General features: G+C 36.7%; 1 protein-coding gene across 3 annotated transcripts in view; it reads left to right on the top strand.

Moving 5' to 3' along the window:
• Positions 1 to 15,097, top strand: part of ZFAND3 (zinc finger AN1-type containing 3) — a 148,568-nt gene that overhangs the window by 27,148 nt on the left and 106,323 nt on the right. For 2 of the 3 annotated variants that reach the window (XM_059830619.1, XM_059830611.1), the window contains exon 2: positions 8,139 to 8,179. In XM_059830619.1, the coding sequence (XP_059686602.1) occupies positions 8,139 to 8,179 (41 nt within the window). Of the gene's footprint in view, positions 1 to 8,138; positions 8,180 to 10,232; positions 10,260 to 15,097 lie in introns of all 3 variants that reach the window. The other variant, XM_059830604.1, reaches the window with a different exon arrangement.

Genomic DNA, 15,097 nt, shown 5'->3' with positions numbered 1-15,097 from the left:
TTATCAGCGGAGCATTGGTGTGTCTGATCTGAAGAAAAAGATGAAGTTGATATGATTTCATATTGTAAATCTGAAGAAGATGATTGTGTTGTCATAGGGCAATGTTAGTTATTGCCTGCAATGCACATAAATAATTCCTTGAGGAATTGGTGGAAGGTGGGTGGATCAAAACTTTCAAATCTTATTCTTAACTTTTCTATTAAAGGCCTCTTGGACTCTATTAATACTTACTATTTCAACCTTTTTACTCTTTTTTAAACGGTAGGCTACACATCTTTGTGAAAAAGATTTTTGAAGACTTGCAGAGGAATGTTTGGTATAGGATTTTGCTGCTGAGTTTTTTTTAAGAAAGTATAGAGACGTGTTTATGGGACTACGAAGCATTTAGCTTTGACTGGAGGGCGACAACTTTGTAAGCTCAGCTAGAAACACAGTTGAATCTTATCTGAGTTCTTACAACCTGTCTTGCCTAGTTTAGACGCATTGGATTCTTTGCAGTTTATTGTATGAATTGTTGGAGAAGGCTTTAAATTGAAACTCTATCAGTGCTTTTGTGTCGGAGCTCATGATACGTTTTCTAAGAGTAAGGAGCTACTTTGTTGCCTTGTGTTTTCCCCATTTTCTCCTCTTAATCTTGTGTATTTGTGCTCTTCTCTGGCCTTATTGTCAACAAAGCACTTCAGTGTCTTTGTATGTTTAAAATATGAAAAATGCTTCAGCCATAGAGTTTTAAAAGAATATTTTAGTGTAGCCATTGGAAAAAAAAAAAAATCAGGATACAGCTACTTCATTGGGTTGCATCAGCATATCTTTTGAGTGTGGAAAGCTGCCAGAAGGGCATTGCACTAGTACACTGTACTGTGCATAAAGTTTACCCTCCATGTCATTTCAAATTGAGGTCAGAATGATGAGGTCCTTATGAATGTGTGACTCAGGAATTGAAGCATCACTTTCAGCAGCTTACCAAAAATCTTGAAATGATAAGCAACACTTAAATTGTGGTGAAAATGAGGAGTCCAAAACGAGAACATTCATATATTTCCCAAGCAAAAAAACCTGTAGTAGTATTAATAATAATAAAATCTTTCTGATAACACTTTCTAATTGAACTAGAATTCTTATCACTAAGTGTATGGGTTTAGAACAGCTGATGAAATAGAGGACATTGACTGCATTTGTGGGATATTTAATTTCAGTTTTTATTTCACTTAAAAATCTGTTTCTGAGTGTATGTGAATGTTTCTGGTTGCCAAGTTCTCTATAGATCCACCTGCATTTGACATGCTCCACTTCTGCTCTTTTATTTTAAAAGAATTCGGCATACATCATTCTTGAAGGATAACTGAACTGCCTCAGTCTAAAAATATGAATTATTGTTTAAACTGTCCAAAAAACCTTGCCTGTATCCCATTAAGAAGATCATAAATTAAGGAGGAACTATAAATATCAAATATGCAGCATATATGAAATCAATGAGGTGACTTCTGATATAGAAAATAGCTTTCTTCAGAAGCTAGTGTACAGGATATACAGAACTTTCAAAGGACGATTGAGGGTCTTATTAACACAATCTAATTAACCTCCTTCCTGTACAAGGTGAAGTGTTATGTGCTCTAAGCGAATGATGAAAAGTGTAAGAGAAATAAAGAACTGGATCAATTTTCTTTTAATGGTAAATTTTTCTAGTCTGGTTGGATGAAAGTAAACATATGTGGGCTATGGTTTTGTTTTTGCCATGTGCCAGGATTCAGCTCAGAGTGAATTTTTCAGCAGAGTTATAAACCTTTGGAAATTGTTTTATAATGGAAATGGTGACAGGCCATTAACTACAGTACTATAAATGCATTGATTTAACATATGTATAGTTGTCCTGAGTTGCCAAATACATGAAACAGTACGTGCTGAATGTGTAGGGACAGGCTTCTCTGTAGTTTTAACTAATTAATGACATGATTCATACTATGTTAATGTTTCTCAAACATACGGCCCCTGACAGTATTGGACAGGTATCATTCAGGGGCTAAGATGTATTTGTACTGTAGTGACACTGCGATCCCATTCTAATTACTATACTGGAAGGGGACCAAGAAGCATTTAACATGATGCGCTTAATCACCAATGCAATTATAGTGCCACTGAAGCAGATATGTTTTCCTACTACCAAGTCCTAGGAACTTCTGAATCATAAAGAATCATTACTAGATATGTTCCCAATAAAAATGCAGAATCTGGGATTTTGCAATCACACTTAATTAGCATCTGTGGCTTAAATATCTTTAAAATTAAATATCTAACGCATGCATGCTATAGGAAAGCAATTTTTTTTTCCAAATTCCTTATTCTTCCATCCTCAAAAGACAACTGAACAAAAATTATTTTAAAGAGTGACTATTATTCTGGTGTTGCTTTTCAAGCATTGAGACTATACACCCATGCTAGAATTGTTACTTATTTTTACTCTGGTACAGCTGCATGATTCTTGCTATTGGTGGGCATTTGCATTAATAATGCTAGTTCACTATTACCTCAAAAAGTGTAGGAGATTTAATAGAGACAAAACTGAGCATTTCATATTGCCCTTTGGCACTTTTGTGGATTTAAGCTAGTATTAGTTTTTAGCATTTCTGTTTGAGTTTTTTCTCCCCCCCCGCCCCCCCCCAAAGATGGGAGTGGGGAAACTAGAAGTGTCTGTCAATCTGCTGGAAAATGTAGGCTTTTGTTTCAAAACCTTCAGTATTTATTAGGTATGCCTGTATAAATTTCTTGGCAGAAAATTGTTTTCATTAGGGAGGCTGAAATCAGGGAAATTTCTGTATACTTCTTTTTAACTCTCTTTGAATGCGCAGAATTTCCACATGTAATTTGTTCTTGAATCTTCAGATTGAGATTTGTCTTGTTTAGATTCTGGCTATTCTGATCAACTACTGTACATCTAACAGTCTTGCCTTTGAGATTTATGGCTAGAATATCAACTTCATTCTCTAGATGGTGGGTGCTGGTCTCTTCTCCCAAGTGGCAAGTGATAGGACAAGAGGAAATGGCCTCAAGTTGCGCCAGGGGAGGTTTAGATTGGGTATTAGGAAAACCTTCTTCACTGAAATGGATGTCAGACACTGGAACAGGCTGCCCAGGGAGGTGGTTGAGTCACCATCCGTGGAGGTATTTAAAAGACGTGTGGATGAGGCACTTAGGGACATGGTTTAGTGGTGGACTTAGCAGGGTTAGGTTTACGGTTGGACTTGATGATCTTAAAGGTCTTTTCCAACCTAAACGATTCTATGATTCTATGTGGTTTTGTATTGATAATCATATAATGGGAGAGGGGGGAAAGAAAAACTTCCAGTGAAGACAGAGTAGAATGTGCATTGATTTGAATGGTGCTTCACAATGGTATACTGCAAAATGGCAAGAAAGAAAAGGAATTAGTAGAATAAGGCATAAATTTGAGTAAATAATTTTCAGTGCTTTTAGTGGAGTAGATAAGGCCACACCTTCAGAAGAATGTACTGAATCACAGATCACAGAATCACAGAATCAGTACGGTTGGAAAAGACCTGTAAGATCATCGAGTCCAACCTGGGGGGGAAAAAAAAAAAAAAAAAAAAAAAAAAAAACACCACAAAACCCACGCCACACAACAACAATAACAAGCCACAACCCACCCAACACCACACAGCACCATGTCCATCAAGCTACATCCCACAATGCCACATCCACACGCTCCTTGAATACCTCCAGGGAGGGTGACTCTACCACCTCCCTGGGCAGCCTATTCCAGTGTTTCACCACTCTCTCAGTGAAGAACTTTTTCCTAATGTCTAGCCTGAACCTCCCCTGTCGCAACTTGAGGCCATTTCCTCTAGTCCTGTCACTAGTCACTTGGTTACTGGAAGTAACACAGGAAAATGGAATCAGGGATGCAAGCAGAGCGGCTGAGTAAGAATCTTAGTTCTTTAGTTTTGTTAGTTACCTATCAATACACAGGACCTGATGTATGTTATTTTTGACACTTTGTGCCTCTCACTGGCTCTCACTTTGCATTACTCATCTTTAACCGGAGATAAAGATGTTGATCTCCCTGAAGTTAAGACCTTACAGTGGTCTGCATGCACACCTATCTGAAGGCTCAAATAGTTTCTTTGGCTATGCAGATTTATAGGGACAACAGTGCAAGTAAGGGATGGTGGTTTGAATAGCCTCGAATGTGTTTTTTATTTTTATCCTTACATGTGATTTATTTATTGCTTAAAATATAACTTCTGGGATTTCCCATTTCTGTAAATTTCTTCCTCTTTCAAAGTCCCTATGTCATTGTTACTACTTTCGTGGCTGTGGTGTTAAGGGAGTGTTTTTTTTCTTTGGCAGTGGAAACACCTATAATACCTACACTTGTTTTAGACCAAGTCCTGTGGAGTTGTTGCGGGCAATCATTCTGTAGCCTCTGGGGTTTTCCAGCTGGCTTGAAGTATACTCTGCCTTTAACTTGCTCTGCCACTTGACCTTCTGAGCTTGCTTCACCTTGCGGTTTCCAATCTACATAATAATTTTGTGTCACCCTTTAGTTAAATGGTTTCTTTTTGACAGATGGAAGTACCTTCAAGTAGAGTTTTTAACTTTATATTCTGCCTCAGAGATAATACCATTCTATTTGACTTGATTTATGGATAAATACGAATGTCTTTCTGAATACTAGCTTAAATTATGTACAAGTGGAGATTGTAAATTACCAGTGTAAAACTGGCTTTCTAGGGATATTGTACATATAAAATGTATACTGCAGTAATTCTGGATTAGGTGCTGTTAAGCATGAAGCTGACTTCTATGAGTGAAATTTGGGAATTACCTTAATATGTCCAGTTAAAAAACATAGTGATCTGACAACTGATTCACAAGCATGTCAAATATCCCCAACCTAACTGCAACAGAAGGGCGTAGAAATGTTGGGTGTCAGCCTAAAGACTTGCAGTCTAAACCATGCAATTCTCATTGCCAGGACTGACTTTGGATTTTAGCTTCACTGTGCTTTATTCACCTTTACACTCATGATTTTACTGTATGTTCCTAGAAATCTGAAATGTATCGCTTTGCCTAAAAGTCACCTGCCCTAAGCAGAGTTGGCCACTGTGACCATCTTTCCTGTGAAGTAGAAGGAAAGGAGGCTGTGTCACGACCAGGATTGTTCAATGCTATAGAGCATTGAGTGTTTCAAATAAGATTACCTCAAGAAATAACAGATATTACAGGTGTATGATATATTTGAGAAGGCTATCAGGAGCAAAGAAATTTTATAATTTGGTGTTCCTGGCTGGCAGTATGAGTTTCTGGTGAATGCTGGAGTCACTGGGAAGTGTTTAATGTAAAATAGCAATGTGGTTAACAAGATTTACTTCATAGAGAAAACAGCAATATGCAGGTTTGCTGAATTTTAAGACTGTGGTGAGAGAGCCCTTGTCTGCTGTGAAGGGGAAATCCTAGCAATGAGACGAAGGATTTGCAGTATAACAAAGAGCTGTCAAACATACGTTTTACTTGACAGACATTGACATGATTTTCAGATAATACCTAGTAAGTTTGTACGTAAACTGCTTAATGCATTTTCTTTGTAAAACTTTTGCTCTAATTAAATATTGCACTTTCAATAAGGGGCTGATTGTTGATCAACACTGTTACTCTGTCTCTAATAAAAAATGCCATTTCCTTAGTTCTAGTTTAATGTTGATGGATCTGCAGTGACATAAGTGACTGTGTAAAAGAAACTAAAAGACCAAAAAAACCCACTCAAAGTTTAGATTCTCATCTTACGTAGCAGCCTCAGGCTGACTTGGATATCTTAAAAAAGCATATAAAAGGATCGGAGAGAAAGTGATCCTTCAAACTCTTAACAGTGAACTGAAGTTATTTAGCTTACAAGATCACTTGTCTAATAGCACTGTCCTTTCAGAAAATCTGTTTTTTTTGTGTTATGAGTAAATGGCAGCCTTTCTTCTTTTTCCACATACTTGTATGTTGTGTGTGCGTGCATGTTTTCCATTGTTGGTGCGCTGATAAATAAATACTATGTGAGGCTTTGGATTGATATTTAACAGCTGAGATGGTTGATTATACCACTGAAAACAATTGTCATTGCCCATTCCAATGTCATCAATATGAACCATCTGAACTCTGCCTTTCTTTTTCTTTGCTGCCCCTGGGGTTTAATGGCTTTGCAGAGAAGCTCCTGCCTGGCATATTGAGCTGCTCCAGAAGGTCTAACCCATAAGCAGTGAGTACTGAACTGCAGCACACTAATGCTGTAGGTGTTGACTCACCATGCTGTTTTTAATTGCAGTTCTTTTGAAGGTAGATAATCTGTGCAGACTGTCAACATATATATTGAATCTTTGGGTATATACCAATTTGATGATATATTTGTATGGCTACAAATGCTGTTCTGCTTTTCTTTTCTTGGGAATTAACTTTTCTCCTGTGCACATACTGTTTGTATTTAAAACTAGCTTTCATGTGTCTGTGGCTCTTGCTATAGCTGGCAAACGCTTATGTCTCATATCTGCAGTGAGCTGTGTTCCTCTAGAATTCTTGAGCCTGATGTAAACCAGCTTTCAAATGTGCATGAATTGAAAAGCATCTGTAATGTTTTGATGTGACTAATACTAAGATATGATTGACCAAGTTTGGATTTACTTTGTTACTGGAAAGTCATTTGAAATATCCAGTTGGAAACTCAGGGGGTCGGGGGGGAATTCTGTTATTCTGAGAGGTGTGTTCATTTGTGATATAATTGCTTTGAAAAAATGTCAAAATTTTTGTCTTGAGATTATAAGCAGTTTTCATTTTTATAATTTGTATATTGTAAGATGCAGATCTCCTCTGAAAATTCCATCCATCTTTGGCTGGAAATAGAGAACAGCTGTTTTGGTAGTCTCAATTGTGTTTGTGTATGCATATTTCTAAAGATAAAGATGCAATTAATTTGGCTAAATCATATGTTCCAGCTAGAGGCTGCCCTGAGGAGGCAAAAAAGTCTTGTGGGCATGGACAGTTTTGGTACAACCTTGCAGGTCAATGTGTACTTTCAGACCTGCTCAGGATGGTGTTAATGCTTATACCTAATGGCGTAGCTGATTCAGGAACACTGAACAAATCAAATATTGGGCAGTGTGCACAGAAACTGGGTTGCTCTTACCTAAAGACATTTCAACATGTGGAGAGCTTTTGAGAATAATATTCTCCAGCTCACTTTGTAAAAGAGATGTTGTGATGTTAGAAGAGAACTTTTTGTAAACTGGGAGAAACTTGTTCTCCCATAGTATATTGCTCTGGGTAGTTTCATGGTAGCCCTAGAGAGGTGAATAGCCTTAATTTTATTTTCATTTTTTTTTGTGGGCTTACTGACTTTCTTTATGAGGGTGAACACTTGTGACATAATTGCACAAACACTTTAGAGACATCTGGGAGGCTTAAGATATTGCTGGCGTTCTCCAGCTGTTTTTCTCTCAGCTGAAGGTTACTACCCTCAAAGTTGAGCCACACTAATGGATTGTATGAACTATCCTAGTCCATGTCAGTGCAAAGTCATCTAGGTTATTTTAAATTACTGCTGGATGCAGCTGAGGGTGGTAATGAACAGCTTGAGGTAATAACTTCTTAAGCCATTCCAGCTAGACTTCCAAGAGCACATCTGTCTGTGTCCTTATAAGTGCAATACTTTAATCTCTCTGTTGCTGTACTGTATTCAGGATTTGTCAGGACTGTAAAGCTACTGCCAAGGGGAGTCTAATATTCAAGTGGAATGTATTGGCTCTTCCTGTCTATCATTATTATCATATTGCAATAGAAAGATCCGAATGACGAGTGTGTAACACATACATTGAATGGTAAAGTAAGCTTATTTTCAAATATGAGGTAAATGTGTGGAAGTCATGTTTTGGAAGCTCTTTAAATTGGAAAGAGATTGCCATATGAAGTCTCTTCCCCTTGTCCCTGTTCCTAGTTCAGCCACGTCTAGCCACTTATCTTTGATTCCTAGCCATTTAAGTTCTTACCCTCTCTGTACCCTTGCTGCATTTCCCAAAAGACTTCCCTGTATTGATTAGAATTATAATGAATTTTTTAGCTCTATTTTTTTATTTTTGCCCCAGGTCCAGCAAGACTATGAATCTCTGTTCCAAATGCTTTGCTGGTAAGTGCAGAAAAAGGTTTTGTGTTTTTGTTAGAGTATCGAAACCACGTTGTTGGCATTTCCTTCAGGAGTTGTGCATGGTTTTTTCTTCCTTCAGTGTGTATATGTAATCAGATTTTCCTCGCTTTGGCACTTCATTTATTTGCTAATCAAGAACCTCTTGTGTAAATGTACCAATCAAACCTTGTTCTTGAAGTTTATGGAATTCTGGATCACCCTTGAACTACAGAGCTCTGCTGTCAGCACAGCTCCTGTATGGATGGTGGGGCTTTCAGAATGCATAAACCTGAATTGTAATTTGGAATTTTGTAGGATTTATTTTGTAATAACCTCTGAAATATGGTATGGATAAAAAATGAAAAGTTGGTATACAAAACCATACAAAATGGTCTTGCTCCATTTCTTTTTAACTTGCAGCCCTTGAACATTAAATCATCAGTAGCTCATCAGTAGGCTAATTCTAATTGCTACATATTATTTTCTTATTGCAAGGTCATTTCTACTGTGTAAAATGTTAGGAATTGCTATTGACCTTTTCCTGTTAGCATTTTCTAGCTTTGCCTTTCTGAATTTTTTTGCTAGTATTTAGTACTGTAAACTTATTTTTAATTGTAATAAAAGTGCTGTCATAGTTCATGATTTTTTATTTCTCTCGGGGGAACAGATACCATATTAAAAAGTTCAGATTTTTTTTTTTAAACTTTCAGTCATTGGCTTGTGTAAGAAACATTAATATTGAGCTTGCAGAATTTTTTTTTTAAGGTCATTGTTTTCCAAGGCAAAATCATAGAATCTTTGAAAATTAAGGCAAAATGTAAAAAAAAAAAAAAAAAAATAAAGCTCTTTCTAATTTTTTTTTTTCCCCAAAAATAAATTTTGACTTGTAGATTTCAGATCTTGGGTTCAGCATCACTTAATTAAACAAACACATGGGAAATAAAGACTGTCAAAAGCTGTTCAGCAAAATGATGCATATATTTATTGGGCTGTTTTCCAAAGGCCATGGGTCGCTGGAAACGGGTATACTGAACAAAGTGCAAGTCCTTTCTTGTACTCTTTCCCTACTGACCACTGTCAGAAACAAGCTACTAGGTCTTTGATTTGACTCAGTAGAACTGTTATGTTCATAGTGGCACTGTAAACAACTTCTGTTTGTGTACCTCAGAAATGTGGATTTTCTGATTCTGAGATATCAAAATGGCCCATCCCTCATACTCTGGGTTTAACAGAGTACCCAAAACTTCACTGCCAGCAGGCCAGGCATTAGGCAAAGCATCTTTTATTTTGGTTTTACTGTTTTTTTGGGGGGGGGTTTGTTTGTTTGTTTTTAACAAGAAGGAAGATTCTTGGCTTCTATTCTGTAATTCTCCTGAAAAGCCATTACCTCTGATCAAGTTCATTTTTGTGTTGTAAAAATACAAGATGATATCTAAAGATTTGTGTGATTTGGGGGTGGGGTGGGGGAGAAGCTTACTTTTTAAAATTTTCAAGACTTTCTTTACAGGCTGTTTATTTTAATGAAATAAGACTTGAAAAGCTTGAGTAACTTAAAAAGCTACTGCTGGTTGGAACAAAACCAAGTATTGTGGAAAAAGGCAAATTTACTCTATCTCTTTAGATTTTTAACTACGATTCCTTCAACAAGTAGCATTGAAATAAGCAGTCCTGTTTGAGTAGTAACGCAAAAACTCTCAATGTCATCAATCCCACAAAACAGTCTTTTTTCTTTTTTTCTTCCTTTTTTTAAGTTACTGAAATATTTTTAGCTTTTTTTTATACTTTGTTTCCAGCCACTGTATTGAAATAGAAAGGTGTATACTCTTGTTTCTGTAAATTTAACCACCACAGATAGCAAGATTTTAGGCAAGTAAGCTGTTAAAAGATGTTTTTCACCGTTCCAGGCACTCCAAAGATATGATGTGAAGGAAGTTCCTCTTGTTTGTCTTTTTAATATGGCAAGTTATTAATTCAAATGTATTGAAGCAGATTTATATGCAAGGGAAAATTGGGAATTATTTCTCTTGACTGTCGTTTCCTTTCTCTTTTATTTTAGAAAAAAGAAATCCACACAACGAAAAAGGTTAGTAACTTTGTTAAATGGTTGGGTTTTTTTTTTTTTTCAGAGGGAATCTAGTCTTTTAAATAATTTCAGACACACAGAGCAGCAAAGCCCCTTGCGTTTGTCTAAGCATTATCTTTTTATATAAATCAGGGGAGAAGGGCAACAGGTCAGCAAGAGATGAAAACATTGTTGGGTTTACACTGCAGTATGAATTATTATGTGGAACCTTCCTATCTTTCCTGTTTTTTCAGACCTTCTGAACTATGTACAAGTTTGTAAATACGTGATCATGAATTCTTTGCTTCTGCCTTTCCTCTCCTCCTCATCCCCGGTCATAGTTTGATGTCTGTGATGGTTAATTAGCACAGAAATGGAGCAAAGGGCAATGGTTGGGCGCTGTCAGTTTGCCGCCTTGTTTGATGAAATACTTGTGGTTTCTGAATTTATTATCAAGATAAATTCACTGAATTTTCACTCTCAGTTGTCCCCAGATTAAAAAAACAGCAAAAGCAATAGGATTATATAGCAAGAAGAGTGGAATTCCTTGTTTTGGCTATCTTTGTACATTTTTTTTTATATTAAACATGGGCATACTTTTCACAAGTTATTACAGAGATTAGGTTGTTCAGCTGTCTATAGCAAGAACGAGCTGGATATTGCACAGATACATGCAACCCTTTGCCTAGAAGAGCCCATTGTGTTGACCTAGATTTAAGAGGTTCACTAAGCTCTTCTATACGACCACAATTCTGCTGTTCATTTGCCACAGGCTAGTTCTTGGCTTGCACATAAGGGTTGATACATACTGGAGAGGAGCTTGAAGTTAGCTGTCCTCTTCAGCCCTCTTTGCCTCCTCTTCACCCCATCTGTGTGTTCGAAGAAGGAATACCTGGCTTGTTTTGTTTAAGCCCTGTAGAAACAGCAGACTCTGAAATGTTCAAGAGCCTCTCTGAAATAATTTCAAGTTAATTGTACTGCAAAGTACTTTACAATGTTCTGTCTCCAATTTAGTGCTCACCACATGCTATCAATGCCTCAAAGTCTCCAGATACAGTACAAGTGTAATCCTACATATTAAATTGCTTCATATTCAGTTGCTCTTCAGATGGTTAAGGTATAGTTTCTTCAGACTTCTTGCACATCCAGAATACAAATGCAATAAAGTGTGGGTTTTATTTTAATCAAAATATAGACTGGTAAGTGAAAAAATGCAAATTACGGCCAGAGTATCTCCCTTAGTGACACCACATCTTTTGCTAATACTGCAGCCTCTCTTCTTTCAATATGGTAAACTGTGAAATCTGAGTGATTAAAATACAGGACAATGATGAATGAAATTTTTCAAAAGTAGTCCTTATTAGTCTATCTTTGCTCCCATTAGGTTTATGGAAGTTTTAATATCAACTTCAGGTAGGGACATTATTTGAGTACTGTTGAAAAGCCACTTTTAGAAAGTAGGCTCTTTCAGACAGGAATTCTACAAAAGTTCATCAAAAGAATGCCTGATACCTCAAGAACTCAATTTCAGTTGGAACCTCTGGGAACAGTCACAGAACAAACTATTGCGAAGTAAGAACAAATAAGTATAGAAAACTGTAAAACTAGACTTTCTACTTAAATCACCCCAAAAAATGCAGTCTGCCTTTAATACATTTGATTGTGAGTCTAGAAAGCTTAGTGCAATCAGCACTGGAAAGAGGGGTGCAGGAAGTGGATTTCAGCTTGTTCAATAGTATGTGAAGCTGAAGGTAAGTGCAGCCCTGGATGGTTTGGTGGAGAGATGCACTTGGAAAACTGGAAGATGATGAAATGATGATTAGAGTATTGGCTTTGTGAATCAATTCCATAGCCCTTCTGTCTGAAGGTATAACTGAAACTTCTAGAGGTGGGTTTCCATATCTGTTCTTAATCCAGCTGTGCAATGTTTATGTTCATGTTCTGTGAAGTGCTAGATCAGCATCACTGAATTTGAGAAAATACTTCAACCATATAACCCAAGAATTCTCTGAGTTTTAAGGGCCTCAACTCAGTGCAGTGTTAGGGCTTTTTTTTTAGTTTGAAATCAAACGCATTTTTTTAAATATTGTTATCTTGATGAGTAAAAATTATAGATTTTTTTAATCTCAATCTTTCAAGTAGAAAATCAGTATTGCTGGAACCACATAGGTATTGTCAATACATATGCTTGGGTCTATGCTAGATTATGGAATTTTGTAACTTCAATAGTATCTTTTATTCTCCTGAATTTGAAAAATCTGATAAGGGGGGAAAAGAAAAATAGACACTAATATCATTGGATTGTAGAAGTATCAGACTATTCTTTACTCTTTCTATTTCCTGAACTCACTCAGATGTCTGACAGTAGAGTTATTTTATGGTTTTGTGCATCTTAACCCTTCTGCTTTGTTGAGCAGACCTTTATTTTGTCATGCCTAAGTCACACACAGTTTTCGGAGCTTACAAAATTGGGGGTTTTATGTGACTCAGAGTCACTTGAATAACACAATTTCCTCTTCTTTCAGTCTTTGTAAATCCTGGGAGCTATTTAGAATGCTGCCTTGTCTGGCAGTAATAACACCTACCGTAAGCATGAGCTGGGAAAAGTCAGCATTCCTGCGTAAATAGATTTTGCTGTTAATCAACTGCTAACTTGATCCTCAGTCAAGCTTTCAGCTTGCTTACTGGAAACCTTTTCAACAGGTGCATCTTGCATGTTGCTAGTTCAAATTTTGTCATCTTTGCTGTATCTTGTTGTATGATAAATGATAAAGTATGCTTTATTCAGCCCTTCTCCATATAGTTTTCATAAATGAATGATTAAAATGAATGATTGAAAATCTGTTACGTTTGCATTTTCCATATCCTTGTAATTTCTGATGTGAAGCCACATGTTTTAGTTCTTTGCTGGAAAAGCAGCAAGCATTTTCAGAAGTTTGAAAACAGCACTAAGTACTAGTTTTATTTATCTGTACACAAAATGTTTCTTTTGCAGTACGGTATTCCCTTTGTTGGCTCCTAATGGAAACTGGTGCCTCAATTTGTTGCTTCATTAGGCTAGAATTTGTTGCTGTATTCATGTCTGTCTTTGTATTTTGAAGTACATGGACTGCTTGCTACAAAAACCAGCGTTCACTGGCTGGCAGTTGAGACTAGTCAAGTTTCAACTTCAATTTTTATTACACAGTTAGGCTGGAAGCTAAATAATTCTTTGGAAAACTGTGGGGAAATACAAATTAATAGAAAATTAGTTTATTCAAGTATAGTTGTGTTATCTAAGCTTAGGATTAATTGTTTTACTTCTGTCAAAAATAGTACCATCAACTAAATTATCCACCATATTTATGCTACCTGTTCCTAGTACTCAATATATACAGGAGAATTGGAAATATGGGACAGGATACCTGAAGCTTTCTAGGCTTGCTGGAGTTTTAAGAGTTAAATAGAGATCACATTTTGAGTGAAGTTAGTATAATGTTACTTGAGAGTTCTGCTTTTTTCTCTGTCTGTACTATCATGGTATGGAAGTTGAGGAGTACAGGGCTCCTATGTTGCTTTGAGGCAATACCAATATGATTTTGCTATGCATTGTATGGAAGGGCGTTAAAGATGCTGTATGGAAGACACAACCCTCATCTGCCTGGGACCTGGCTGTGTGAAGGCATTGTGTGCACAGCAGTGCAACGTAGGTTGTCAGTAGGGCCAATGGCTCAGCTGCTGGTTTGTTTTCCTCAATTATTTTCTCCTTTTTCCTCCTCCTTCATCTTCCCCCATATAAAATAGCAGGAAGGGGCAAGCACTGATGGAGGACAGGCCCATGAAGTATTTCTATTTCTGTACAATTGTTAGTGGAAGAAGGATAATTTAGTTCACGGCTGGCACTCAAATGTTGTGTATTGAGGTAGGACAGGTTTTTTCTTTTTCTCTTTTCTTCTTTCTGGCTACTACTAACTCCAAGTTAGTAGGGCTTTTTCCAGTCACATTTGAAAGTATCTTTTCACCAGTCTAGGAAAATTAAATGCCTTTTCAATTGAAAACTTTAACATTTTACAGTCAATCAGTCCTATTAGCAAACTACCCTGTAGGACATTAGCGGCTGTTTCATTGGATTGCATCTTGCTAAATTCACAGTCTAGTAGTCTGGGGCTCATTTGTTTAAAAATATAAATTACACTCAAACAAAAATATGACCTCTTCTCAGTACTGGCTACCTGAAAAGACTGCCAAATAGTCTTAATTTAGTTTTTTCCTTTGTCTTGACAAGACATCACTGATATTTTCCATGTGTTTTCTTTTTCTTGTCTCAGGGGATTGCCAGTCCCATTGTACAGATTGATCTACAAGCAAAGAAAAGAGCTGAGCCCTTTTTTGTCTCAGACTTGCATTATTTTTAGTTTTTCATAGTTCTGTTTTCTGGTATGTTTTCTTCTTTATGTTAAAGCCAGTTCCTTTCTGTTTTGTTAATGTCTTGTTCACCTTCTAACTCGTAACCTTTCCAAATGACTCGTTGAAACACCAGCTGTAATTTAGTCTCTTGTGTATAGGTTCTCTGATGATGTAAAAAAAAAATGTTTAGAAATATGGCTTAATTGCCATGATGTTTGCACATTGCCAGCATGAAAGCAGAGTTACCTATTTAGAATGTGCAACCCACAGGTTTAATTTATTAAACTTTCTTGTAACTCCATTCTCCTATAAATGCGTGCATAAGATAGGAGAGGGAATGTTTTTCTTTTTTTCCCATTTAGCAATTTGCTTGAATTATAGAAAAGTCTGTGGTCTGTGTATTTGCTCGTTTGGAAACCTTCTATAGTTTATAGAGACACTAGTGATTTGTTCCTTAGCCTCCCTGTGGAGTT

The sequence above is a fragment of the Gavia stellata genome, chromosome 2, assembly GCF_030936135.1.
Source record: "Gavia stellata isolate bGavSte3 chromosome 2, bGavSte3.hap2, whole genome shotgun sequence".
Lineage (NCBI taxonomy): Eukaryota > Metazoa > Chordata > Aves > Gaviiformes > Gaviidae > Gavia > Gavia stellata.
Note: the sequence above shows the minus strand (reverse complement) of the source record. Positions and strands in the feature narration are given on the sequence as shown.